This window comes from Camelus bactrianus, chromosome 16, assembly GCF_048773025.1.
Source record: "Camelus bactrianus isolate YW-2024 breed Bactrian camel chromosome 16, ASM4877302v1, whole genome shotgun sequence".
NCBI lineage: Eukaryota > Metazoa > Chordata > Mammalia > Artiodactyla > Camelidae > Camelus > Camelus bactrianus.
This window is the reverse complement of record NC_133554.1, coordinates 7,593,264-7,620,729: the sequence shown is the minus strand read 5'-3', so window position 1 is coordinate 7,620,729 and position 27,466 is coordinate 7,593,264. Positions and strand designations below refer to the sequence as shown.

Here is a 27,466-nt window from a genome sequence, read left to right as displayed (position 1 = left end):
CGGGAGGTGCGCGAGGTGAGGGAGATGTGGGGGGCGTGGGCTGCGGGATCCTGCCGCCCGCTCCGATCGGGCTCCAGCTCCGGTTTTTCCCTCCGCCATCCTCTCCCCCTCCCCGCCTCTCCTTTAACTCCCCCCTCCTGGGCTCGGGACTGGTTTCCTCCCTTAGCCCGCTGCCCTCAATCCCGGCGAGGCTGGGGCTCCGGCTCGGCATCCCCTTCCCGGCTCCCTCGTCCGGCGCCCCATGCCGCCCCCGCCCGGCCCCCGGCTCCCCCAGTCCCCTACTTAGGCCCGCTCACAGATCCCGGGGTGCTGGCGCGTGGGCCGGGGGCGTAGGGCGCCTGCAGACGGCCCCTGGAAGGGCTCCTGCGGGCTGAGCGCTCCGGAGCGGGGGCGCGGGCGGAGTAGGAAGCGGGTCCGCGTGCGAGCGCGGGGGGCATCAGCCACCCGGGTGGTCGGGGCAGAATAGCCAGGGCAGCCAAGCAGTCACCCCAGGGGGTGAGCGACTTTGGGGGAGTTGGTGCCCCGCCCCCCAGGCCTTGGCGGGGTCATGGGGGCCCCCCATTCTGGGCCGGGGGGCGTGCGAGTCGGGGCCCTGCTGATGCTCGGTTTTGGGGGGCTGGTGTCTGGGCTCAGCCTGGAACCTGTCTACTGGAATTCGGCGAATAAGAGGTGAGCGGCTGGGGCTGGGGAGACCCCACACCCTCTGGGCAGGGACTATGGAAGCTTTGGGGACTTTGGGGGCTGGGTTCTCCGATCTGGGAGGAGGCTGGAGGGAGGGTGCTGGTGCTCTGATGTGAGCTGATGGGTAACCAGACAGAGGTGATCCTGGGAGCCAGACTCACGGGTGGCACCCAGAGCTGAATGTGGGTGGTGATAGCCATGTGTCAAGAGTTTGAAAGACCCCCAAGGGGCAAGGATCTGAAAAGTTCATGGGTAGCTAGGAGGGCAGTGGAGTGGTTATTTGGGTTTGTGGGAGACTTGTGCGGTGTCGGGGGCTGGGCTTAGAGGGAGCCTGGTTAATGTCAGCTCTCAGGAGAGCAGCTGAGTAGGTGCTGCTGAGGCGCTGAGAGGAAGGGCAGGGTGCCTCCCTTCCCAGAAGGGACTCAGTGGTGGAGATGGGAGGCAAGGGGGCTCAGTTTGGGGGCTCTGGGGACAACTCCTCCAAGGCTTTCTGACTCTTCTTCACAGTCTGTCTCCCAACTCTTGCCCACAGCCAGAGGGTCCGTGAGCCCTTGGCGGAACAATTTCCTGACTAGATTTTCCTGCCTTCCTGGCTTGGGGACTTCTTTCTAGAAGAAGCCTGGAACCCCCTACAGTCCCCTCTTTCCCTGTTGCATCTGGAATCCTGAGGACTCCTTCGCTCCCTCCCCCATCTTTGCCGCAAACTCTTCCACCAGACCCTCTGTTTCATGGCATGCTTGCTTTGCTCTGAAAAAAGGCCAGGGGTCAGATGAAACTTCAAGCCACACAGAGTAGGACAGAACCCTTGGGAGGTCATCTGGGTCCCTTGCCTCCCTGCAGACCCCACTCCCTATTAGCAAAAGAGTTCTATGTTTTGAAAACTTCCTCCTTCCCTGGGGAGGCTGTGTGAGCCATGGGGAGAGGGCCAGCTTTGCAACTCATCAAAGTCTAGGTCTTAATCCTAGCCCTGCTGCTTTCTGCTGTGTGGCCTTGTGCAAGTCACTTAACCTTTCTGAGTTTGTATCCTCAATCCTTACAGCTTTTATGAAGATTAGAGGTGAGGTGTTTGAACTTACTATACACTCATTAAAGGAGAACTAGGAATATTCTTCTTTCTCTCTTTACTTCACAACTTCCCTCCTATTTCCCTGCCCTGGCCTCCCTCCCATATCTCTTTGGATCTAATCTCAAATGTCTTTTCCCCTCTCAGTCTCCTACCCACCAACTCCCAGAAGCAGTTGGAGTATCAGGTGCAGTGTGAGGATGTAAGTTAGGCTGATTCCGATAGAGTTGAGAAAAGGGAGTTAGGGTGTTCTGGGAGCTCTTTGGGGTGTTGTGTGGGAGGGAGTGGGTTATTTGGGAGTCTGGGAAGGTAGCAAGCAGCAATCCCCTGTGACCAAGTTCTGAGACCCTGTCGACCATTAATGCACAGGGAGGGGCTGTAGTTGCTGGCACGTAGTGGCTGTACTGGCCCAGGGGCTGCCTGGGCTGTGGGAGATGTGGGCTTGTGTTGGCCATGGGTAGAAAAGTCAACTCCTTCCATTCCAAAGCAATAGGACACTTTTCCTAGGAAGTGTGAGACCAGGGGCTGGGGGAAGAAGGGGTACTGAGCAGGGAAATATCTGGGGCAGCTTTCCCACAGATCCTGGTTCCCATTAGCCCCATTTAGGGCCATTGTCAGACCAGACATTTGCCACCTGTCACATTGCCCGGCTAACTTGGGACACTGGCCTGGATTACCCTCCATACCCCCTCCCCCATCCTGCCCTCTATTTGCCCTGAAATCCCTGAAATTCAGTGGTGGCCTGGGGTAGGGGAGGCTCTGCCCCATGGTTGACTGCTGTGGAATAGTGAAATCACCTGGGAGGGGTGGGCTCTGTGGTTCCAGAGAGGCCAGCTCCTTGGTAACTGGCATCCTGTTGCCATGGCAACAGGGCTGGTGATGGAGCGAGAGATGGCAGTGTGCATGTGGCGAGGGCGGGCTGAAGAGTGCATTTGGGCACACCAAGGGGCAGGAGACCTCTGAGCCTGGCTTCCTGCTGCTTCCGACGTGAGCTTCCAGAGTCTTTAGTCCCTGTTCTGTCAGAATAGACTCTCCGCTCAAAGGCTGTCCTGCCAGGATGTGGGGTGAGGGAGGCAAAGCTCTGGGGTCCAGACCTCTGACACCTCTTCTCCTTGTCTACCTCGCCCTCCTCCCCATAGGTTCCAGGCGGAGGGTGGTTACGTGCTCTACCCTCAGATTGGGGACCGGCTAGACCTGCTCTGCCCCCGGGCCCGGCCTCCTGGCCCCCACTCCTCTCCTAATTATGAGTTCTACAAGCTGTATCTGGTAGGGGGTGCCCAGGGCCGGCGCTGTGAGGCACCCCCTGCCCCCAACCTCCTTCTCACTTGTGATCGGCCAGATCTGGATCTCCGCTTCACCATCAAGTTCCAGGAGTATAGCCCTAACCTCTGGGGCCACGAGTTCCGCTCACACCACGATTACTACATAATTGGTACTACTGGGCAGAGGGCAGGGTCAAGTGGGGAGGTGCTCCTGGGATCAAGGGCAGATGAGGGAGGGGACTACTGGAACCAAGAGAGACAGACCCCTTATACCCTGGGGTAGTTTGGGGCCAGGGCATGGAGACAGAATAGGGGCTGGACTCTGGAGCGCCAACTTCTCACTCTGGTTCTTCTCTCCCAGCCACATCGGATGGGACGCGAGAAGGCCTGGAGAGCTTGCAGGGAGGTGTGTGCCTCACCAGAGGCATGAAGGTGCTTCTCCGAGTGGGACAAAGTGAGTAGGGCTGGGGTACCTCCTAAGAGCCGAGGTGGGTTGGGGCAGTACCATCATGGTCAGGAGACTGCTGTCTCAGCCCCTCTCTCTTGGGTCTTCCCCATCTCCAGGTCCCCGAGGAGGGGCTGCCCCCCGAAAGCCTGTGTCTGAAGTGCCCATGGAAAGAGACCGAGGGGCAGCCCACAGCCTGGAGCCCGGGAAGGAGAACACAGCAGGTAGGAATCAGGGGTCCAGCCTCCTGCCTTCCCTAGCCTCCTCTGCTCTTGGACCCAGCTGCCCTGCCTTCACCCTCTCCCTCCCTCTTCAGTTTTGGGGGCGGTGATACAGGAAAGAGGAGAAGAGAGGATGGGAGGGTGGGAGGGGAATAGAAGCCAAATGAGGAAAAGAATCAATTAGAACTAATTAGCCAAGTCAGTGCTTCAATCAGTGCTGTCAGAGAAGTGGGGAGGACTACTTGGCACAGAGCTGAAGGGCTGGACACACCTGGATTCTGAGTGGGAATTGGGGGGAGGGGAAGTGGGGTCCCCAAAGGCCTGGGCACTGCTGGGGAAGCCCATGGGGACCCCTAAGGCTGGGTGTCCAGATGCCAGGGTGGCTCCTTCAGCCCCTCCCCCTCTTTCCTCCTTCACCCCTTCCCTGCCAGGTGACCCCACCAGCAATGCAACCTCCCGGGGTGCTGAAGGCCCCCTGCCCCCTCCCAGCATGCCCGCAGTGGCCGGGGCAGCAGGGGGGCTGGCGCTGCTCTTGCTGGGCGTGGCAGGGGCTGGGGGTGCCATGTGTTGGCGGAGACGGCGGGCCAAGCCTTCGGAGAGTCGCCACCCTGGTCCTGGCTCCTTCGGGAGGGGCGGGTCTCTGGGCCTCGGGGGTGGAGGCGGGATGGGACCTAGGGAGGCTGAGCCTGGGGAACTAGGGATAGCTCTTCGGGGCGGTGGGGCTGCAGACCCCCCCTTCTGTCCCCACTATGAGAAGGTGAGTGGCGACTATGGGCATCCTGTGTACATCGTGCAGGATGGGCCCCCCCAGAGCCCTCCAAACATCTACTACAAGGTATGAGGGCTCCTCCAACCTGGCTCTTCTGCATCCAGCCCTTTGGGAGGTGCTCCTCCAGTTTAATTCATGGTTTGAGGGACACCTCTAGCATCTCCTCGGCCCCCTTTACCCTACCAGCTCCCTTGCTCCCCCTGGCTGTTGCCTCTTCTCCACTTTTAGGATTTCCTAAGACCTCCACCCAGCTCGCACCTGCCCTCTGGTTGGCCGTGTGTGCCCTTCTCTGTCTCTGTGTTCCTGGGTCCTATTCCCCTGAAGGAGGGGGCAGAGACTCAGCTCCCTCTTCTGACCGTGACCCAAGGGTCCTTGTCCCCCTCACCCACTGAGAGCTAGGGGTGGGAACAGTCTGTCTTTTGGTTGCCACCTCTTTCTTTCTGCCTCTCACTGTTTTTCTCTTTTCTCTTCTCTCTCTCTCTCATTCTCTTTCTCTCTTCTGTCTCTAGGTCTGTTCCTCTTCCCTAGCATCCTCCTCCCTGTATCTCCTTATACCCTCTTGGCTTCTTATCCTGTGCCTCTCCCATCTCCACGGTGGGGGCATCAAAGCATTTCTCCCCTCAGTTCCCTCTTCTGACTTTTCTTACTGACCACTCCCCTCAGTCTGCCAAAAATGGGGGCCTTATGGGGAAAGCTCTGGCACTCCACCCCAGCTCAGGGCACGGGCAGCAGGCCTCCTCCTCTGCCCTGCCCCAGGCCTCTGCATACTTACTCCAGCCATTTGGGGTGGTTGGGTCATGACAGCTACCATGAGAAGAAGTGTCCCGCTTTGTCCAGTGGCCAGTAGCAAGCTATGAACCAGTCGGGACACATGTGGACTTGGTCTGATGCTGAAGGGGCCACTTGGGACAGGAAGTGACTTGCTCCAGACAAGAAGTGATCAGGCCCGGACAGAAGTGGCCTGGGAAGTGGCAGAAGCAGTGCAGCAGGAACTGGAAGTGCCTTCATCCAGGACAGGAAGTAGCACTTCTGAAATAGGAAGTGGTCTGGCTGGAACCCGAAGTGGCTTAGTCTGGGGGGTGGGGGGAGGTGGATGGTTCTCACTCTGTGGAGAAGGAGGGGAAGGAAGAACTTCCTGTTTCAGGAGGAAGCTGGAACTTACTATAAGAAGATCGGGTGGACTGAGGAGGATTTTCCTAGTGTTCAGTGGCACGTGCCAGGATCTCCCTTCCCTTGTTCTCTGTGCTGCTTTTAGGACAGCTAAGGTGACTGCCATCTGTGGTGGCAGGCCCAATTTGTCTTGTTCTTCCCTTCCCCTATCCCAGTATAATCTCTGTCACTCAACAGGACTACCCCAAGAACCCACCTGTTGTCCCCAGTAACCCCGATGGCTGTCTTGTTCCTCATATCCTCCATTTCCTACTCCCTTCAACCTCAACAATCTCCCTTCTTAGTGACCAAAATGGTGGCCTACTGACTGGTCTAGCTGACAGTGGTCCTTAGCAACAGCCACTCTTTCCACAGTGACCAGCTGATACCTCTTCCTGCCCTCTAGTGCACAGTTGGGTGTCGTCTCCCATTTCCTCTCAGCTCATTTCCATTAGATCAGAGCTGCCCCTGGGCACCACGTCGGCCACCTCAATCACCAGCCAAGATGGTTGCTTTGTCCACCAGAGGTCAAGTCATCTCTCTGGTGCTGTAGTTCCCAGCTCCTTCCTGACTTTTCTAATCGCTCCTTCCAGGGAACAGGAAGTTGATGTTGCCATGGGGGAGGTGGCGGGGTATGGCCGTCACCTCAATAGTTTTACTGTAAAGGGAAATTTGAACAACAAAAAACCAAAAAAAAAAAAAAAAAAAGAATAAAAACTTCAAAAGTGGACAAGAAGGCTGGAGAATAACTGGACATAAATTGGGACAGAGACCTGGTGGATAGACGCTTACCAGCTGAGGGTTGGGTTGCATGAAACCAAGGGTTAGGGAGATGGTTGGGTTGGAGGGGTGAGGTGGACAGTGCATGGAGGGGTGGGTAAGGGGCCTGGTGAGAAGGCTGAAGAAGGCAGCCATCTCCGTCGGAGGGAGAGAGGGACCCAGGTGAGAGTGGGAGTTGCCAATAAATCCAACAGCCACAGGGCTGTACGTGAATATACTTTCACAGCTGAGGGAAAGCCAAGTGCCTATTGCTAAACCACAGCACCAGACTCAAGGCAAGTTGCAGTCAGAAACAAAGCGGAAAAAAAACATGTCCACGTGTTCAATGTATTCCCTCCCACCGCTGCCCAGAAGACTCAGGAACCCAGGCATCAAGCTGCGTGACCCCTGGCTCCCTGTGTACCCATAATCCAGGCTCTTCTACACTAAAAACCCAGGTGCTCAGCCCCTTAGACTCCGCCTCATTCTCCAACCACAAAAGCAGCCGTCAGGAGCATCACTAGAGCCAGTCGGCAGGGGTCACAGCCTCTGCCCTGCCCACCCCTCCCCTGACTTTAGGTCCCCTCCTGCTGTCTCCCATCTGCCTGGAGGTCAAGGGGTCCTCCTGCCCCTCCTCCGTCCAGTGGGACCCCTGCCCCTCCCACTGTCTGAGCAAGATGCCTGGGTCCTGAGAGGTGCAGGCATTGTAGGAGGGGAGTTGAAAACTGGGAGGCCAGGTGCTGGGCTCTCTGGAATTTACTCCTGCCTTCCAAGCCCACACTGGAGCTGCCTGAGGTAGGGAGGCTGGAGGTGGGGGGGGGGTGGAAGGGCTGGTCCCTGCCCCTTAGTGGGGGTTGGTTGTCAAGGCAACATCCCCTTCTCCACACAATGGGAAGCCCCCATCAGCCTCCCGCGTGGATGGAGCCGACAGCCCCATCGCTGGCTATCAGCCTCAGGGACTTGGCAACCGTCACTATGACAACCCAGAGCCCAGCAACAGGGCCCAGTGAGAGAGGGAGGGGTCCACGACTCGGGCAGGGCTGTGTGTGAGAGGGGGCAAGGGAGCCGAGGAAGACTCCCCATACACGTACATCTAGAGGCACAGGTGGAGACACGAGAGGGAAGAGAAGTGGGGATAAATAGTCTCCGTGACAGACAAACACCTCACCAAAGCAGCCGAGACATCATAACACGCTGAGAGACAGGAAGACACCTGGGGACAGATGCACAGCTGGGGAGAGGAACAGCACATTCTGCACAGTACCCTGGGACACACTCCCTTGGAGCGCTGGCATCTATAGACTACCCCCCAACATGAACAGGACAAGACCTACAGCCTTCCACGTGTGTAGTGACTTGTGGATCTTTTGAGCTATTTGAAAGCTCAGGTGACTTCTGCACAGAACAACACATGCCATCCTATTCGCTTTCTAGGTACAAATACACAGACTCCTAGGGTAACAACTACACCAAAAAGAAAAGAGGTGCAGAAAGACATTAATTCACTCATTCATTCAACATCCTATTAAACATCTACTTTGTTCCAGGTGCTATTTCAGGCACTCAGGAGTATATGGTGAACAAGGCAAAGTCCCTGCTTTCCTGAAGCCCACATTTTGGTGGGGAAAAAACATAACATTTCTGGTAGTGATAAGTGATATCAACAAAACAGAGTAACAGGATGAAGAGGATGGAGAGTAACAGGGAGATGCTGTATGTTAGGAGGTCAGGAGGGTCCCTTTGAAGAGGTGACATTTGTTCAGGATCTTGAATAATGAAGAGTGAGGAAGGTAGGCACTCTGGGGAAGGGCACAGCAGAAAGAGGGAACAGCAAATGCAAAGTGTAGAGGTGAAATCTCTGCGGGTTTGGGAATAGCTAGAAAGACACCACAGTCACACATGTGTTCTAGACATCCTGTCTCCCCAGCCTCAGCTTGTAGGGGAGCAAGTTACTAAGGAAGGATCCACATTTAGGAAATTGATCTAACTCGGTCTTCCATATTTTTTCTTCCTTTGTTTCTTGTGCAGATGTGAGTTGTGTTTTCCTCAACTAAATTTTATGCTCTGGGAGGGCAGGGATGATGCTGTGAGATTTGGGGGCTGTGGTACCGCTGCTGGTACAGAGTCTAGAGCAGATAGGAAGAGCAGATGTAAAGGATGTGAGAAGACTGGGGACCACAGAAGGTAATGCCCTCTCCTCTCCCTCAGCATAGGATGGAGGCTGTCCTGGGGGCTGTGCTGAAGGCAGAAACTCAGACTTTCCCCCATCCTTCTGAACAGAAGCAGGATATAAATTAGGTTGAGGTGTGTGTGTTAGTGTACGTGATTTATGCTGAGGGTTTCAATCAAAGGAGAACAGAGCAAAGGGTGGCAGTGTGAATTTCTGATGGGGAATGGTTGACATCACAACCGGAATTTCAGTTAGAATGAAAAATGGAGCCACATAAGGGGCTCCATTGGCACTCACGAACCTGGGGCACCCCCTACCTCAGAGAGAGTGTTAAGATCGGTAGGCAGGCTGGGAGAAATGTTGCAGGTGGGTTTGGAGGCAGGGGGCTGGCTGGGATGGGCTTAGAGAGCTGGGTGGGGGTAGGAAAAAGGATGCAGAATAAATGGGACTGAAAACTCAGCACAGGAGAGATGTTTGAAAGGTAGCAGGGAAGGTGGAGTCCTGAAGGGAGTTCTGAGGGGACCAGGTCCCAGGGGCCCCGGATTCCCAGAAGGAATCGAAGTATTTGGTGGCCTGGTTCTCCCACTTCCCTCAGTTGCCATCAGAAGCTGAGGCATCGGCTCCCTCCAGTCCCCATGGCTGGTGGCAGTGCTAGGGAGATGGAGCAGCCTCGGGGGGCGGCAGCTGGTGAGTGGGGAGGAGGAATCTGTGTGCTCAGCAAACAGCAGCCTCAGTGCCTGGTAGCTGCCTCCTCCCTCATCAATCAGCCCAGCCAAATGTCCTTGCATTCCCACCACCCCAAGGGGACTGGGGCTGGGCCAGGGTCCCCAGGGGAGTGAGATGGGATGGGTGGGGGGAGGTGGGGGTGGTGCTTGGCTCCCCATCCCTTGGCCTCTGTTCTCTCCTCTCCTGGAAGCCCTCAGCTCTTCTCCTGGCTGTGACTGTTGTGAGGGCATCAGCTACAAATCACCTGTGGGGGTCTGCTGTGGGGTGGGGGGAGAGAGATGAGTCAGGGCTGAAGAGGAATCTACTCTGGTTCTCACGGGACCAGCCCAGGGCAAAATCAGCAGGGAGGCAGCTGGCACAGAGGCCCTGTGCCCCCAGCCGGCCTCCATCCCTGACGGATGCTCTGGACAGCAGGCTGAGACCCGGACCCCCGGAATGTCCTCTCTCTTCCCACCTTCTCCTTGCCCCCAGCCGTCATTCCTCGCTTCCCAGCATGATCCAGAGGGCTGGCCCCCAGCTCACCCTAAATCTGCTGCTCCTCCTTGGGGACTGGGGCCTCTAGATCTTAGTCTCTGGCTCACTCTCCCCCTCCTCAGCCCGTACTCCCCTCAGGGACCCAGGCGTCCTGCCCACTCCCTTCACCATAACAACTGTTCTTTTTGGAGTTGCTTAAGACTTTAATATCATTTCATTAAGTCAGCTAGTTCAGAGAAGGTTGGGGGCACAAAGAGACTGGGGTGGGCAAAAGAGGGCCAAGGTAGGGGGGAAGAAAGGGAAGGGCCCCCTCTCTCCGTGGAGATGGCTCTGAGAAATCAAATATTGACAGTGAGAGAACAGAACTTATTAAAGCTGGGACAGGGGTGTGTGGGGGGAGCTGTGGGAATGGCCGGATGCCTGGGTTCTGAGGGTAATGAAGGTTCTGCGAGGAGGGAAAGCCTGAGGCTGGGAGGATGCAGTGGGACGAAGGGTCCTGTGGTACAATCCTTCTGCCCATTTCCTTTGGAGGATGCTGAGTCTTGCTTTCCCGACTGCTTCTCAGCTGTCCCCTAGAGCCCCTGGGGACAAGAACCCCCTCACAGCTGTGGTTGGGCCCCCCCTTCATCCCTTCCCCCTACCTCCACCTCTGTTGATGAGCTTCAGCAGCGTTTAATCGGATTGAGCAGTAATTAGCAAAGCGAGATGTTTGATTACCTATTTAGCATAATGTAGGGGGCTGGGATCCCTAGGCACAGCCAAGGTTGTGGGGGGGTCAGAAAATAAATGGGGTCTACACAACATTCCTCTCCCTGAGGGAGCCATGAGCCCTGCCTATAAGTCTCCCCATCCTATGCCTCCCTTCAAATCTTCATTCCTTTGGGATTTTTCCCTGGGGGATCTGACCAATCACATCACCTCTCTGCCACCCACTCCCTAACTGGTTAGAGGATCACCCACCTAGCCCTGCTTGCTGTGCAGCTGGTTTTTGGGTGTAGCCGGACTCCTCTCTCTTTCAAACCTTGCCCTCAGCAACAGGAGAGTGGTGGGTTGGACAGGAGCCCAGAAACCCAACTTAAGGATAATGGGCGGCGTGGGGGATGCCAAGGGCAGGGGTTGTCAATTCTGGAAATAAAGATGGGGTAGGTAGGATGGTGAGGTCAGAGCTGCGGAGTACCAGAGACTGCCACTCTTCGCCCTGCCAGACTGGCATATGAGACCCGTCAGGTGTGAACACCGACCAGGAAAAGGGTGCCAGCTTCTCTCCCCCTCATCCAGCAAAGAAAATGTTATCAATTTAGCTCCTCATGGAAATGTAATCAGTGGGCTCGCTGCTGGCTTTGTCTTAATTAGGCACTATTGATGGAAGCAGGGAGGGTGCCTTCCCATCTCCCTAACTCGCTTCCCCCCCATCTCCCAGGCCTTCCTAAAGCTTCTCCAGGCCCCAGGTACAGCTCAGTGTTCAGGCGCCTCTTCTTGCAGCCCCGGCCCTTAGCGCCCCCTAGCACCCGCTGCCGTCTGCCCCTCCTCTCACACCCCTCTCCTCTCGCTTCCCCCGGGCTCAGCCTTTGTTCTTAAGGAGAGCCGAGCCCCTCCCCGGCCCGGTCACCTTCCCCAGAGAGTCCCCGCCTCCCGTCCCCCGCAAAATACGAGATGCTTTCCAAATCCAATCCTCAGATTCCAAAAATTCCAGTTCCGTTCTTCCCTCCTTCCCCCGTCTAGTGCTGCCCGGCGATCCTAGACCCCAGTCCGAACTAAGAAGGGGGAACAAGTGGGAGGGCAGGGGTGCTCCAGCCCCGGTTTTTCCCCCAGACTCAGCTGCAGCCACGGCTGCTTCGAAATCCTGGAGCGCCTTCTAGAGCGCCCGCGAACCTCGCGGGCGGGACCACGGGCGCCATCTGCTGGACTCGGCCGGGATGGAGCCCATAGACCCGGGCGCGGGGTCGGGCGCTTGGGTTCCCGCGGCCTTTTCAGTGTCATGCGGGAGGCTACTCATTGTTTCCAGCCCCAGCCTTGCAGCCTGTCCTCAGACCAGGCCCCCAGTCACCATCCAGCCTGCCGGGTTTAGCGGCTTTCCCTTGCCCCCCAGCCTTCTTGCCCCGGGTGCCCGCCGGAGAGACGCTGGCTGAGAGGGCCAGGGAGCTGCCGAGCAGGGCTTTACTGCGCCTGTGCGGAGGAGGTTGGCTACACGGGCTCGCGCCGCAGCCAGTCGCCCCCTCCCTGCCCGGGGTTGCCATGGCGACGCGTGCAGGCGCGGGGCAACTTTTTTAGCTGGAGTGGCCAGTCGTTCCGCCTGGGGAGGAGAGGGTCGGAGTCGTGAGGTGTGTGTCGGCGGCAGAGGGGAGGGACGGGTACCGGAGAGAGTGGGAAGCTGCGGGGAGGAGGGACAGTGGTGAGGGGTTAGGAGGGAGAGTTGTTGAGGGGGGAAGAAGGGGCAGTTGTAGGGGAGAGGAAGGGGCAGTTGGTGGGGGAGGGGAGAAGAGGGCAGTTGGGGTTGAGATAAAGAAGCGGGGACAGTTGTGACAGTTGTGTGAGGCAGCAACTGTGAGGGGAAATTTGTCCGCTGGTAGCCACTGGTGGTTGAAGGAGAGGGCTGCCCCCTACGATATTTCCTGAGTAACAGAATGAGGCCCCCCTCCTCCCCCGCTAGTAGAAAGTTCCTCTTGGGGCCTCGGTGTGGTGAACCCCATGGGGAGGGGGCTTCCAACCTTGCCAGTGGAATGTTTCTGAGGCTCCAACTGGAGGCCGGGAAGCACAGCTGGACGCTTCTCTGGAGACGGGTGGAGGAAGCTGCGCTGCTGGAGTTGGCTTTATTGATGTGTTGGCCTCATAGAACATTTTTCCTTGGAGCAAAGTACAAATCCTTCAAGTCTGAAACTCATAATGTATGATCAATGCCTGTGACAGCCTCGGGGATGAGGAAGAAAAGCCACAGGTGGCTGTCAGACTAGATCTGAGTGAAGAGGGAATGCCCTGCGAATCAGACATTGCCCTGAGCGCCCTCCGGCCCACCAGAGATGCCCGGATTCCCGCCATCCTGCTTTTCTGAGAGATACACGACTGGGGCCTTCCTCATCCCCCCTTTCCTCCTCCCCAGACACAATTCAAAGTTCATTGTTGAGTGACTTTTTCCTTCCTTCTTCCAATCTGTTTAGCCAACCTATGCTAAGAGACCTTTGCAGTACACAAAAAACAGGGTTCCTACCTCGCAGGAATTAAATGCTAAAGAGACACATTGCAAATATCATTTTTTCCCTTTGTTTAAGAAGGTTGCAGATTTTAGTGTGGGTAGGAGTGGCATTTTTCTGTTTTCCCCCTTCCAGGGGGTAACCTGGGAGGAAAGGAGGTTCACAGGGAGATCATCTTGGTTGCTTCAGTGACCTGACAGTGACAAAGGGTGTGGAACCTGGGGACAGTCTTCCCTTCCCTGGGCCCTCACTTACACAGGGCCCTGAGGTATAGAGGGTTGAGGGTGTGTGCAACCACACCTCAGCGTAGTAGATCTTTTCCTGACTGTTCTGGGTAGAGATAGGGGTTCCTAAATCCTTATTAGTGGCGTGTTTGCTGGGCCCTCATCTTTAGCTTCCAATTATTCCTAATTCTTTGAGGAACTGACTTTGATTTTTAACCCAGTACCCTAAAGAAAGTGGGATATCCCAGGGAAGGGACTGAGAACTGCAAGGCCTCTTGTGGTGAATAGAGCAGGGTTCTGGTACCCCCAGGTAAGATTATGATACTGGGGGGGGGCTCAATCAATTGATGAATTCAGAAGGGGCTGCATGTATCGGGGCTGGGTTGGGGGTGGATCTGGTTGTGAACCCTCAGCTTCCCGTGTGTCTGCAGGTTTTGCCCACATGAAGTCAAGCAAAGCTGAGAAGAAGAAGAAAGTGGGTAGCCAGGGTGCCCGCCGGCAAACCCCGCAGGCCCCTCTGGCCACACAGGCAGCAGAGGTCACCCTGCCGGTCAGCAGTGAGTCCCAGGAGGAGCCGGAGCCGGAGCTGGAGCTGGAGCTGGAGTCGCTGAAGAAGGAACCTGGTAGATACATGCTGGGTAGGGGCTTGGAGGCAGGATGTTTGTATTTAAGGAGGGTCTTAGGGCTGGGGAGCAGGTTTTATTGCTACTGGGTAAGAAGCAAGGGGTTCAGTAGAACCTCAAGCCTGCCTCGAAGTCCCTTGTTTGTGTGTTTTCCTCCTGGCCAGCCTTACACTTGTACTTTCTTTCTTAAAATCCACAGCCCACACCCCTCCTCCGTGCTTCAAGAGCTCTCCAGCCAATCCTCTATCGTAGCCTCTTCCTCCTTATTTCAAGTGGTCCTGGTTGCTCCTACCCCAGTGAAGAGGGTTTGATCTCTTCCTTTTTCCCATTTTCACCCTGGGTGGCAAAACAAATAACGTTTTCCTTCCATGAAGCCCATCACCATGGAGACTCAGCCTGCTTTGCCATCCTTTGAATCCTAAGCCTGACTGATGCTTTCTCCCATCTGTTTAAGGCTCTTGTATCTCCGCCCTCATTTTGGCAGGGCCTTGGGAGACTAAGGAGGTTCAGGTTCAGGGCCACAGGAAAAGAAGCCTGATGTCTAGATGCAGGAAGAAAAGAATTTAAAGAGGCTGCCTCTTGTGGCTTGGATCGGAGGGATTGGTGGGTGAGCTGGGGCCAGTAGGGTTGGAAGGTTTTCTGTAGCTGTTGCTGTCACTGGGCTGGTCCCTGAGCGCACTGGCCAGTGTAGCTATGACTGTGAGCTAAGTGTAGCCCTCCCCTTTTGCTTGGGGCTTCTTTACACTGCTAGCAGCCTGTAGAGATGGAGAGAAATAGAATCCCCTTTTAATAGTAAAACTTGAGAGATTAAGCGTGGGTCTGGAAGAAAGGTCCAGGGTACATAGGGCCTTGCCCTGGGATCTAGACATTAGAAGTGTGCAATTTTTTTTTTTTTTAATTCTGCGTTCTCTTGAAAGTAGTTTAAAATGGGACTGGCTCCTAGAAGCTGGGTACCAGGAGCTGGGGGAGGGAGGAGGGAGGGCAGTGAGGTTCAGTCTGGAGACTCCTCCAGGGTGGAAAGGGCAGGGACTTCTAAATGAAAGCACTGACCACCAAACACCACGGATCTTTCAGTCCCTTTTGCTCTAAGCCTTTTTATTGTTTGATGTGGAGCTTTCTAGCTGACACCTGACAGAGGTTCAGAGAAGCCTTGGGCCTCCAAGGCAGCCCTGAGATGAACATTAATCCCTGTACTCTTTGCAGATGGGGAGGGATTAAGGCCTGTCCCACTGGAGATGAAGAGGGGGCCTGCTATGGTCTGAATGTGTGTGTCCCCTGCCAATTCATATGTTGAAATCCTAATGCCCAGTGTGATGTTATTAGTAGGTGGGGCCTTTGGGAGGTGCTTAAATCATGAAGGTGGAACTGTCACAAATGGGATTAGTGCCTTGCAGAAGTGGCTCCAGAGAGATCCCTTGCCCCCTTCCGGCATGTGGGGACACAAACAGAAGTCTGAGACCCAGAAGAGGGCCCTCACCCTACAATGCTCGCCCTGTGGTCTAGGACTTGCAGCCTCCAGAACTGTGAGAAATGAACTTCTGATGTTTATAAGCCACCCAGTCTGTGGTAGTTTGTTGGAGCAGCCTGAACTGACTAAGAGAAAGCCTAAAACACTTCTTGGTGAAGGATGGTGGGTTAAAGGGCAAACGCCCTTTTGAGGTCCTTTTTGACTTCCTTAAGTGCTCCTCAGCTCCCACTAAGAAAAGAAGTATAGGTTCAAAATCCTGTATCTGTAAAAAGCCCTAAGAACCAAGAAGTTTTTTCCCCAAAGTTTGGCATCCAAACTTATTTGGTGGTAAAACATAACCTAAACTGACATGAAGGTATTTATAGCCTATTTAAGCCACTTAGTATAAACTTTCATACGTTTTACTGCAGAAATACTAACATTAGGAGCAGTCCAGGAGGCGGGTGGGGGTCTCACATACCTTATTATATTACAATTCTAAATTTTTTTTTTATACTTATTTCTATGTGAATTAAAAAAAAATTGAAGTACGGTCAGTTACAATGTGTCAATTTCTGGTGTACAGCACCATGTCCCCAGTCATGCACATACATACATATATTCGTTACAATTCTGAATTCTGAAATGTACTTGACCCCAAGGGTTTTAGATGAGAGGTTGTAGACCTGTATTTCAGGCAAATCAGAAAAAATAGAGAATAATATAATGAACACTCAGGTACCCATCACCCAATGAGAGAACAAATCATGGTAGCAGCAAGTGAATCCCTCTGTTCCCCACCCCGCAAGCCCTTCTTCCTTCTCCAGAGGTCAACGCTACCCTGAGTTGGTGTTTGTCATTCTCAAGCTTGTTTTTTAAATTTTTACTGCTTGTATCCATGCCCATCACATACTGGTAATCACATTGCATGGTTTCAACTTTATATACATTGTGTTATGAAAGATAAAACCACTGTACTCTTGTGAGTTTCTCATTCTCCTTCCCCTTGCCTTGTTCCTGTCTGGAACCTTGAATGCCCTTGGTTTTCGCAAAGGGCATTGGCTTTGTCCGTTCCCATACCACTCACCACTAAGCTCCCAGAATCGGCTATTCCATCTTTCTCGTGATTTCCTTCCTCGGCCTCTGTGCTTTACTCCCCTCTTAGTTTTTCTTTCTGGAAATCAGAGTGTCCTGTTCCCCAACGTCTTTTGGTTCCATCTCATTAGTTTCTTCCTCCTTTCAGCCTGGGTAGGAGGTGGGAAACCTACCAGTTTTACTGCAGTCTCCTATGTGAGCAACAGATCAGGAGGGAGAGAAACACCCTCCTGCGTTTAATGGGAGTCCAGAGCGGCTGTGGTGGTTGGAGAGGGGCCACTTTCTGTGGGTCCCAGCTACTCCATGCGGGAAGAGGATGAGGGGAGAATGGAAAGCCAGGAACTGAATGACCAGAGTAACCTTGGTGCAGACTGTCTTCATCCCCTGCCTCCCTCTGCACCCCCTACAGCCCTAGACAGCTTTTCAAAAGAAAATTGTGATATAATTCACTTACTATAAAACTCACCCTTTTAAAGTATGCAATTTGGGAATCTTTGCTATATTCACAAACCTGTGCAGCCATCACCACTATCTAATTTTAGAGCATTTTAAATGCCCCCACCCCTACAACAAAAAAAGCCGCTTCACGTACCTTGAGAAATTGGCACTAGGTGGTTCCTATATCTTCTAAGTTACAATAGAGCCTAGTCTTTTAGTATTCCCCTCCCCTCTCCCAGATCCTGGTAACCACTAATCTATTTTCGGTGTCTATGAATTTGCCTATTCTGGGCATTTAATATAAATGGAATTATGCAATGTGCAGTCTTTGATGACTGGCTTCTTTCACTTAGCCATGGTGTTTTCAAGGTTCACGCACGTCGTCTCGCTGTAGCAGAACTTCACTCCTTTTTACGGCTGGATGACATTCCACTGCAGTTTGTTTATCCGTTCATCGTTGATGGACGCTGGGGTTGTCTCCGCCTTTTGGCTGTCGTGAAGAGCGCTGCTGAGAACATAGGCACACAAATGTCGGTCCCAGTCCCTGCTTCAGTTCTCTTGTATATAAACCTAGAAGTGGAATTGCTGGGTCACCTGGTGGCTCTCGAACTTTTTAAAGTTGCGCTTCCTTTTGGAATTCTCCTTCCCAGAGTCAGTATTGGAGGAACCCGAAGTACAGAAAGAAGAATTACCGGAGCCTGAGGTGGATGTGGTAAGTGTGGGTTTCCCCTGAGACAAGAATTCCTCCCCAGCAACTGGTGGATCAGAGGATCAGCTGTGGAATGGTGTTTGAGGAATTCTCATGAATGGGTCACTTCCTTCTCTTTACCCTACTGGTGGCCTGCTCACCGCAAATCCAGTTCATCGAGTAGAGGACAGAGTTGTCGGTGCCCCTTCCCCTCCAGAAGAAGAGGGCTTTCAGTGAGGAGGAGGGCTCTCAGCTGCCCCTTCCTAGTCTCCTCAACTTGGGTCAAACTGTGACAAGCTTCATCAGTTGACTGGGTGAACGAGCTGGGTAGACATGGTCCCCACTGGATACTGATTTTTGAGACATTATTTCTTCCTGTCTTTCACTTCCCTCTGGCTGAAGAATTTCCCGAAGCCACTAGAAGTGCTTTTAGAAATCGTCCCTCAGTGACCCCTACACCCTTGTTTCCAAGCTGCATTGGAGTCTAGGCACACCCTCAGTTACCTAAGTAAGAAGAACAGTGCCGTGACCTTGAACTTTTTTAAAAAGGGAGAGAAAAGGAATAACTACTCATTAAAGAAAAAAATCGGAGGGGACAAAAAAGTAAAACAACAAAAGGAAAAATAAAAGTCATAGTATTACTGTCGAAACACATCCAATGTTGATAATTTGGGAGATGTCCTTTTTTTCTGTGTAGGCTTGTGAGTTTTTTTGTTTTTAAATAATCTCACCTGCACCACATATTAGAATTTTTAATTTTTTTCTCAAAACATTTGATCATTTTTGATGTTATTATCTACTTTCTGTAAGCACCATTTTTTACTGTCCACTCAATTAGATATATGTACCTTACTTAAATCCTTACTCTTACACATTTTGCCATTTCTGATGGCAAATAATAATAATACTGTGATGAATATTATAAATAAACTAACACGTTTTTAAATACTTAGTATTTGCTTAAGTTAGATTCCTGTGCATAAAGGTCCTGAATCAGAGTAAAGAACATTTGTAACACCTTTAATGTATAACACCAAACTGTTTTCCAAACAAATTGCATTTTTTGTCCTCACACTAGCAACAAACCCTTTCCAAGGGGCATGTGTGTTAGCAATTTAGCAAGGATTTTTAAAAAAATGATAGGTAATAAATGATATATTGTTGCTATTTTTATTTGTATTTCTTTGATTTCAAGTGAAATTGAACATTTTTCATATTTTCATTTTCTTCTTTTTATGACATGTCTGCATATATCCTTTTGTCCATTTGTTTAACTGGATCTTAGTGTTTTTCTTACTGTTCTTTGTGTATGTCTTTTTTTTTTTTTGATGTTTTACTGATAATTTTTTTTCACATATGTCTTTTTTTAACTTCATTGGAGTTTTTATTTAAATGATACTAACTTCAATTCAACTTTTAAAAAAATTGAAGTATAGTCAGTTTACAATGTGTCAGTTTCTGGTGTACAGTGTAATGTTTCAGTCATGTAAGTCTTTATATATGAAAGACTTTAGATCACTGGCTAAATTTTCTTGACCTGGAAACTTGAAGTAAAAGGGACTCCTTCTCATATTCCAGGAGTACTGAGAGAAGGACAAGGTGACGTCTCAAGTTCACTGAGTTATATCTTTATATCATCTAGTTTTCTTTCTAAATAGGGGTGCTCTATATAACACTGTTTTGTGGCCACCAGTTACAATTTATTTTCCATCCAATCGATTTTTTCTTTGGTGTTTTCAAGTCTTTTCTTTTTCCCTCCCTTTTTCTTTTCTCTTTGCTGCTATGCTGCTATTGGGTAAGTCTGACTCTTACCCAATATCCCGTACTTAATCCACTGTCCTGCGGAGGCCGCATCACAAAGAAATGGCTCTTTTACCTTTATCCCTCTTCCAGCTTGTCATTCCCTTGCTCCGAATTGCTAGACTTAGGCTTATATCCTACAATTGCTAGACTTAGGCTTATATCCTACATGTTCCCTTAATTTAGTTTTACTTTGATGTTGAGGGTTGCTGGATAATACATTTTTACAGCCACAGGCATAAATAAAATACCTTGGAAAGATAACATCCCTTAGTTCTCCTCTGTGATCCATTTCAGTTCTGCTCATAGAAGCAAGAGAATCCTATCGTCTTGTTTCTTCCAAAGCTTGAAACCTATCGTTCAGTTCGCTCTCAACTTTCTCTTCCCGGCTCTTAACCTGTCTGACTTCTGTCATCCCCCACGTCCTCACATGTGACAGTGGATGGGAGAAACGACTCACCCTAACAGCCATCTCTGCTCTGGCCCTCTGCTCTCCTCCCCTAGAAGCCCCTTTTCCTGTCCCGGGCTGTGCTGACGGGACTGGCGGGTGCCACATGGACAGAGGAGCACGATGCCATTCTGGAACACTTTGCCCAGGACCCTTCAGAGCCCATCGTCACCATCTTCATCGACTCCTGTTTGGGGCTGAAGCTAGATCTGGGCATGCCCGTGCAGGTGCGGACTCTGCGGTCCCAGACTCCAAGGTGCTCTCCCGGGGGGCTGAGGGTTCCAAGTTATCTCCAGCTGCAACTGTGAGTCTCATCTCCTGTGTCCAAGGTCTGTGGAGCCTTGCAGTGTGTCAGGCACCCTGCTTGGCGGCAGGATGCAGAGAGGAGGAATGAGGCAGGGTTTTGTTTTTGATGATCTCATGGTCTAGTGGGGGAAGACAGACATATAAAAACTATTTACAATGTATTATGATCCATAGACAAAGCTTTATAGGGGCTTTATGGGAGCAACTAATGTAGCCAGCAGAATGCTGGCAAGGCCTGGTGATGGAGGTGATAGTTGAGCTGAGGATGAAGGGTAAGTAGGCTTTTGTCTAGGCTGAGTAAGAGCATTTGGGTAAAGAACACTTTATGTGCTGAGAAAAGAGGAGTGTGGCACACGATGCTGAAAAGGTAGGTTGGGGTCAGCTTGTGAAGGGTCTTGTATGTCATACTAAAGAACTTGGCCTTATCCCAGAGGGAACTCTCGAAGTCTTTCATGGATTACTTAGATAACTGTTTCAGTAATGTACAGGATACGTTAGTGAAAGGTAAACCACGGGTAGGGAAACAGTTAAACGGCAGATGTATAGTGAAATGTCAGTGGTAGAGTATGGGCGGTGTGTGTACAGGTCATTGTTGGAAAATTCTTTTAGTGTTTCTGTATGTTTGGAATTTTTTGAAATAAAATTTTAGAAAAGAAGAAGGCTATTGCTTTGCTTTGCTTGGCAGCATATATACAGAAATGAAGGTGATGATGAAGATTTAGCATGGCACTATGCAACTACACAATCCGTGAAGCATTCCGTATTAAACAAAGCCCAAAGCAGGCTATGGTATTGTCCCTGTGTATTGACAATTATCAGCTATAAAACATCATGAAAGACATATTTTATTCACAAAAGGAACAGAAATTTAAAAAAATATTTAGGATTGATGTGAAGGAAAACAACTTTGCTGCAGGCTATGAAAGAAGATTTAAATAAATCATGAGCCCTCTCCTGTTTCTGGGTGGGAATCTTGATATTATAAAGATCCTTCCATCCAAAAAATGAACCATTTCAATGTGACTCCAATCAAAGGACCACAGTCACTAGATCCCTAGTGTAAAGGATTTTAAAATATATCCAGAAAAATGAAATGGAAATAGCAAAGCAGATAATGAAGAAGGAAAGTAACGGAGGAGACTTGTGAATATGGAAATCTTTTATTAAGTTACAGTAATTAAAACAGTTTTGCTGTGGCAGGAATGTATACTATGTAAACAACAGTAAATAAACACAGGAAGTACAGAAACATATGTAAGCATTTTCTGTAAAAATGCATTTAAAATCTGTGGGGGAAGATGGATTATTCAATGAATAGAATTGGAAACATGGAAAACAGTTTTTCCATTAAGAATCTCATTCGCTGGGGCACAGGGGAAACGGGGAGATGCTGGTCATGGATACAAACTCTGTCACCACAAGCAAAGGCAACAAAACCAAAAATAAATAGGTGAGTGCATAAAACTAAAAAGTTTCTGCACAGCAAAGGAAATCAACAAAATGAAAAGGCAACGTTAGGAATGGGAGGAAATGTTTGCAAATCTCATATCTGAGAAGAGAGGAATACATAGCCAAAATATATAAAGGACTCAACCAACTTAATAGCAAGAAAACAAACAATCCAATTTAAAAATGGGCAGAGGAGTTGAAAAGACATTTTCCCAAAGAAGACATACAAATAGCCCACAGGTACATGGAAACGTGCTCAGCATCACTAATCAGAGAAATGTAAATCAGAACTAAAATGATACCACCATATGCTCGTCAGAACAGCTATCATCAAGAAGACAAAAGATAACAAATGTTGATGAGGATGTGGAGAAAAGGGAACCCTTGTGCACTGTTCATGGGAATGTAAATTGGTGCAGTCACTATGGAACACAGTATGGAGTTTCCTTAAAAAACTAAAAACAAAACTAGCATATGATCTAGCAATTCCACTTCTGGGTATATATCCAAAGGAAATGAAGTCATTATCTCAGAAATATCTGCATCCCCATGTTCATTATAGCCTTATTTATAATAGCCAAGAGATGGAAACAGCTTAAGTATCCATCAATGGATGAATGGATAAAGAAAATGCATATATATTCATACACACACAATGGAATATTATTCAGCAATGAGAAAAAAGGAAATCTTGCCATTTGCAACAACACAGATGAAGCTTGAGGACTTTATGCTAAATGAAATAAATCAGACAGAGAAAGAGATATGATCTCATTTATATGTGGAATCTAGAAGAAAAAACTAACTCAAAGAAACAGACAATAGGACTGATTGTGAAACAGAGATTCAGGTTGGGAGAAACAGGAAGACAGATTGATGGTTGCCAGAGTTGGGGGTTGGAGAGTAGGGAAGATGGATGAAATTGGTCAAAAGGTACAAACTTCCCATTTAAAGATAAATAAGTTCTGGGGATGTAATGTGCATACAGCATGGTGATTCTAGTTAAAATACTATATTGTATATTTGAGAGTTGCTAAGCAAGTAGATCTTGAAAGCTCTCCTGATGAGAAAAAAAATTGTAACTATGTAAGGTGACAGGTGTCAACCTAAACTTATTGTAGGGATCATTTTGCAATAAATATGCATATCAAATCATTATGTTGTACACCTTACACTAATACAATATTATAGATCAATTATATCTCAATAAAACTGGGGAAAGGAGGTACAAAGCTTAAATTATGCAAGATTAATGAGTTCTGGAGTTATAATATACAGCATGGTAACTATAGTTAATAATGCTGTAGTGTATAATTTACTAAAGGGTAGACCTTGAGTGTTCTTATTACAAAAAAAAAAGAAAAATATGGTTACCATATGAGATAATGAATATGTTAATTAACTTGATTGTAGTGATCATTTCACAATGTATATGTGTATCAAAACATCAAGGTGTACACTTTAAATATACACAATTTTTAAAAGGTGTATTACTGTATTGACACAAAGAGGGAAAATATACACAATTTTTATTTGTCAAGTATGCCTCTACAAAACTGAAAAAAAAATCTATTTAGCATGCCGAAATATATTCTAAATAGATGACATATTTAATTGTATTCTCCTGGACTAAGAAGGCCTATTGAAACTTCCTTAAAAGTTATTCCTCTTGCAGGGGAGGTTATAGCTCAGTGGTAGAGTACATGCTTAGCATGCATGAGGTCATGAGTTTGATCCCCAGTACCTCCATTATATTAAAAAAAAAAAAAGTAAACCTACCTCCCTCCTCCAAAATTATTTCTCTTAAATATTTGATAAAACGAGCAAAAAGTGAAATCAGAGGAAAAAACCACCCAAGAGTAAACAAAAAGGGAAGAAGCATAATCTCATCTAATAAACTTTAAAAGTGGGTGACCAAGGAAAGATCTATGCACTGACTTAAGGAAACCATCCTCCCCACAGGAATGGTGGAGTGAACCTTAGCGTGTTTAACAAAATCTGAAAAGAGAGAAAGAGTTCAGGTATTTTTAACAAAGATTTTACACCGTTTTAAATTAGCCTTAACCAACTGCCCATCCCCTCATGCAATTATCTTAGTCTAGAGAAAAGTGAATGAAACATAAAATACCTGACAATGAACCCGGGCTCTCACAGTGGGACATCAGGAAGTCACTCACAGTATGTCAGAGCAAAAAGAATGACTTCAGAGAGCTGCGCAAGCATGAGGCAAGCAGAAAGAAACTGCAGCTGCCAGCATGCTGCATCAAGGTGGGAAATGAACAGAATGAGGCTCGCAAAAGAGGAGAGCATAACTGAACAGAAGGCGATCCTCACAACAGCATCATGTCAGTACAATGTAACAGGAACATGCATTCAATTTTTTAAAAGGCTGAGAGACAAAATGATGAAACATGAGGATGCGATGAAAGGAAGATTGAAGATTTTAGGAAATAAATAAAGCAGCATCTTACAAAATAGGTTAGAAAGAGCAAGGAAATGGATCGCTATCTCCGAAAATCTGAATAGACATAGAAGAGAGACTTGAGAGAATGACAGTGTATGTGGAAGGAAAAACCCAATGGCAATACAGTTAGAAGTTAATGGATATGAAAGACAGACACAGGTGATCTAACATAGGAAGCCAACAAATGAAACAGAATATAAATTTAAAGGTAAAATACAGAAGGTTTCCCTGAACTGCAGAAAAAACTGAATGTGGGAATTGAAACGACATACTTTATTCCACAAAAATTTGTTCCACGGTGTTTAATGTCAATCCACATCTTAGTTAAGCTGCTTAAATTCAGGGAAATTAATTCTTTGGGAACATCACTTATGCGGTATTCCTGCCAAGAATATTTAACTTGCATCTAATAGTGAAGAAGCAATCAGATCAATCCAAATTAAGGGACATTTTGGAAAACAACTGGCCTGGACGATTAGAAATATCATTGCCGTGGAAGAAAGGAAACGACTGGGGAACTGTGTGGAATTAAAGGAGATTAAGGAGATGCAACGATGTGTGATCCTGGACTGGAACCTGGATAGAAAGAAATCAGCGGTAAGTGACATTTAGACGATTGGGGAAAATTTGAATATTAAGTGGATAGCATATAATTATATGAAGTTAAAATTTCCAAGTGTGCTAATTGCAGCATTGGATATGTTGGAGAATATCCTCACTTTTAGGGGCCATATGCCGACATACGTAAGGGTGTAGTCTTATAAGGTCTGCTGCTACCTCTGAAACGGCTCAGCAGAGAGAGACTGAGGTGGGGGGGGTGCACTCACGCGCAAATACGGTGAAGCATTAACAATCAGTGGATCTAGAGGGAGGGCGTCATGTTATTCATTGTGCTTTTCTTGCAAGTTTCCTACGGGTTGAAATTTTTTTCAAAATAAAAAATTGGGAAAAAATTATTCAGTTCTCTAGTCAAATAATCAAATTATCTACCAAGGGAAACCATCAGGCTGGTCTCAGACTTCTCTGAACACCCAGAAGACCACACCTACAGAGTTCTCCAGGAACAATAGTGTTACCCGGGTATTATTCCTGGCCTAGATGGTCAAGGATAGAGGCAACAGATAGGCAGTGGTTTTCACTCTTGAAAGAACCCTACATAAAAGAAATAAAAATAGCACGATCAATGGAAATCCAGTCCACTTAGAAGTGAACCAAATAGAGAACTCAGGAATCGAAATTCTATGAATATTCACTTAAATAAACAACACTAAATAACCAAGAGAATTACAGTTATGCTATAGAATGTGATTGTTATCCACCTGGACAATTTAAAAATAATACTATAACAAAAACTGGGAAGTAGTGAGAAAATGAGAGGGAGTGTGAGAATGCCAATGTTTTTGGTTTTTTTTTTTTTTTAATGGAGGTACTGGGTATTGAATCCAGGACTTCGCTCATGCTACGCACATACTCTACCACTGAGCTATACTCTCCCCCTGAAGAGTGCCAGTGTTCTTACGTTTCAAAGCAGTGAGTCATTTGAACTTAAAATTGAAAGGCAGTGAGAAAACAAACCTCTTAATATTTTGCATAATCTTTCTTATAACCTTAGAAAAGGGTCTTTTAAGAAGAAATTTCTTACAGATGATGAACATTTATTTGAAACTCAACAATTTCTTTATTATATTTACATCAATGTCTTTTTATTCTAGTAAATCCAAATAAAATTAAATTCAATACTTTAAAAATAGCACGATCCTATTTTGAAATAATTATTTTATTTTTCTGTATGTATATATCTAGAGAGAGATGTCTGGAATAATAGTTTCTCTATGATGATGGCATTAATGTCTGGGTGGTAGAATTTTAGATGACATTTAAACTTTTATCTTTGTGCTTTTCTGCATTGTTTCAGTTATTTATAACATATCATTTTAACAAAAGTAATAGTTGTTAAGCTTTTTAAAAAACAAATACAAAATGCCAAAAGTTAATCCAAGATAGTGGGAAGATGAGTGATTATGAATTTCTTCTTTGTGCTTTATTCTCAGTTTTTAAAGTTAAATAAATTACAAAAAGTAGTTACAAAAGTACTAACGAAAAAAAAAAAAGGTGAATCTGACCTTAAAGTGGGAATGACCTTCCTAAGCATGTAGAAATTGGAAACCTTAAATTTAAGAAGTTTTAACAACATGAAAGTTATACAATTCTGAATATAAAGAAAAACAACAACAAAAACTCAGCATAAACAAATTGAAGGATAAATGAAAAATTGGGGGAAAAGTATATGCTACTGAGATGGAAAACCCTAGACAATTGTCTCTTAACTTCTAGTCCTTCTCCTTTTTGCTTTTCCTATATCCTTTTCATTCCATCCGTTCATTCATTCATCCATCCATCATTTATGGAGCATCTAGGTTCTGGAGCCAAGTCAGACAAAATACACAGTTCCTACCTTCAAGGCATGCTCTCTGCCTTTCCTTCCCACACCTCTGGGTATGGACTCTATTCTGTCCCTGTCAAGAGTGGGAAGTACCTCATGACACTTATACTTGAAGAAGGATCAGGATACGCTAAGGGAATGTGAAAACGAAACTCAGCCAGGCTTTCGTGATTGGAGCCTCAGATTCCCTTGGGTATCACAGCAGGGCCTGAAGACTGGACTCTGATCTTCTGTCTTTCACACAGACGCAGAACCAGATTGTCTACTTCATTCGCCGGGCACCGGTTCCCATCACTCCAGACAACTTTGAGGCAACTGTACAGTTTGGAACAGTGCGGGGCTCCTATATCCCAGCCCTGCTTCGGCTGCTCAATGGCGTCTTTGCCCCTCAGATCTTTACAAACACAACCTGGCCTGAGAGCATTCGAAATCATTTTGCTTCTCACCTGCACAGGTTCTTGGCCTGCCTGACAGGTAAGCGGAAAGTCTAGAGTGTCCATTTTCTCCCTAGTCCCCACCAACAGTAGAGTGAGTGAGGCAGGTGGAAGAGTGATCCTGGATGCTTGAGTTGCTTGGCACAGAGTAGGTACTCCGTGTGTGTTTGTTGAATGACTGAAACGGGGTACAGAGTTTGCCTTCTAATCCTGCTGTAGAACAGTTGGCCAGACCTGCTCAGAGTTGGAAATTTCAAAGACTGCATGTGGGGTGAGGGGAGATGGAGGTGGTGCAGGGCAGCAGGGGAGTACGCGTGTCATAGAAGAGAGTATTGAGGGCATGATATAGATCTGTGATTTTATTTTATGACTGTCTCTTATTATATCTCAGTGGAGTTTCCCTCTTGCTTTCTGTCATTTTCCTGCTTGATATCAAAAAAGCCTGAGTCATGGTTTCTCCTGCCTGCTCTCCTGAAATGCATATACTTCCTGGGCCCCAGATCATCCACCACGATTGGAACTGGGGTGGCATAAACTCATCGCCCTCTGTGAACTCCCACGGTCCTTTCCTTTTCCTTAGATACTCGGTACAAACTGGAGGGGCACACTGTCCTCTACATCCCGACAGAGGCCATGAACATGAAGCCTGAGGTGGTGGTTAAGGACAAAGAGCTGGTGCAGCGGCTAGAGAGTGAGTGGC

At 48.5% G+C, this 27,466-nt stretch overlaps 2 protein-coding genes across 2 annotated transcripts in view; both read left to right on the top strand.

Annotated features, from left to right (window-relative positions):
- EFNB3 (ephrin B3) lies at positions 1 to 6,311 on the top strand. Its single transcript, XM_010965927.3, has 5 exons — positions 1 to 669; positions 2,884 to 3,176; positions 3,368 to 3,460; positions 3,571 to 3,675; positions 4,104 to 6,311. The coding sequence occupies exons 1-5, from the start codon at positions 548 to 550 to the stop codon at positions 4,511 to 4,513; spliced, it is 1,023 nt and encodes a 340-aa protein (XP_010964229.2). The 5' UTR covers positions 1 to 547; the 3' UTR covers positions 4,514 to 6,311.
- A 5,109-nt stretch (positions 6,312 to 11,420) lies between these two features.
- Positions 11,421 to 27,466, top strand: part of DNAH2 (dynein axonemal heavy chain 2) — an 81,578-nt gene continuing 65,532 nt past the window's right edge. Inside the window, exons 1-6 of the mRNA XM_074342256.1 lie at positions 11,421 to 12,040; positions 13,563 to 13,754; positions 17,385 to 17,446; positions 19,727 to 19,897; positions 26,578 to 26,806; positions 27,347 to 27,457. Of these exons, the coding sequence (XP_074198357.1) occupies positions 13,574 to 13,754; positions 17,385 to 17,446; positions 19,727 to 19,897; positions 26,578 to 26,806; positions 27,347 to 27,457 (754 nt within the window). The 5' untranslated portion in view covers positions 11,421 to 12,040; positions 13,563 to 13,573. The remainder of the gene's footprint in view (positions 12,041 to 13,562; positions 13,755 to 17,384; positions 17,447 to 19,726; positions 19,898 to 26,577; positions 26,807 to 27,346; positions 27,458 to 27,466) is intronic.

Excerpts from the sequence above, each read along its gene's own strand:
- EFNB3 (XM_010965927.3), top strand. The coding sequence starts at position 548 with ATGGGGGCCCCCCATTCTGGGCCGGGGGGCGTGCGAGTCGGGGCCCTG. Across the intron at positions 3,177-3,367 it reads CCACGATTACTACATAATTG|CCACATCGGATGGGACGCGA; the intron begins GTACTACTGGGC and ends CTTCTCTCCCAG. Across the intron at positions 3,461-3,570 it reads GCTTCTCCGAGTGGGACAAA|GTCCCCGAGGAGGGGCTGCC; the intron begins GTGAGTAGGGCT and ends CCCCATCTCCAG.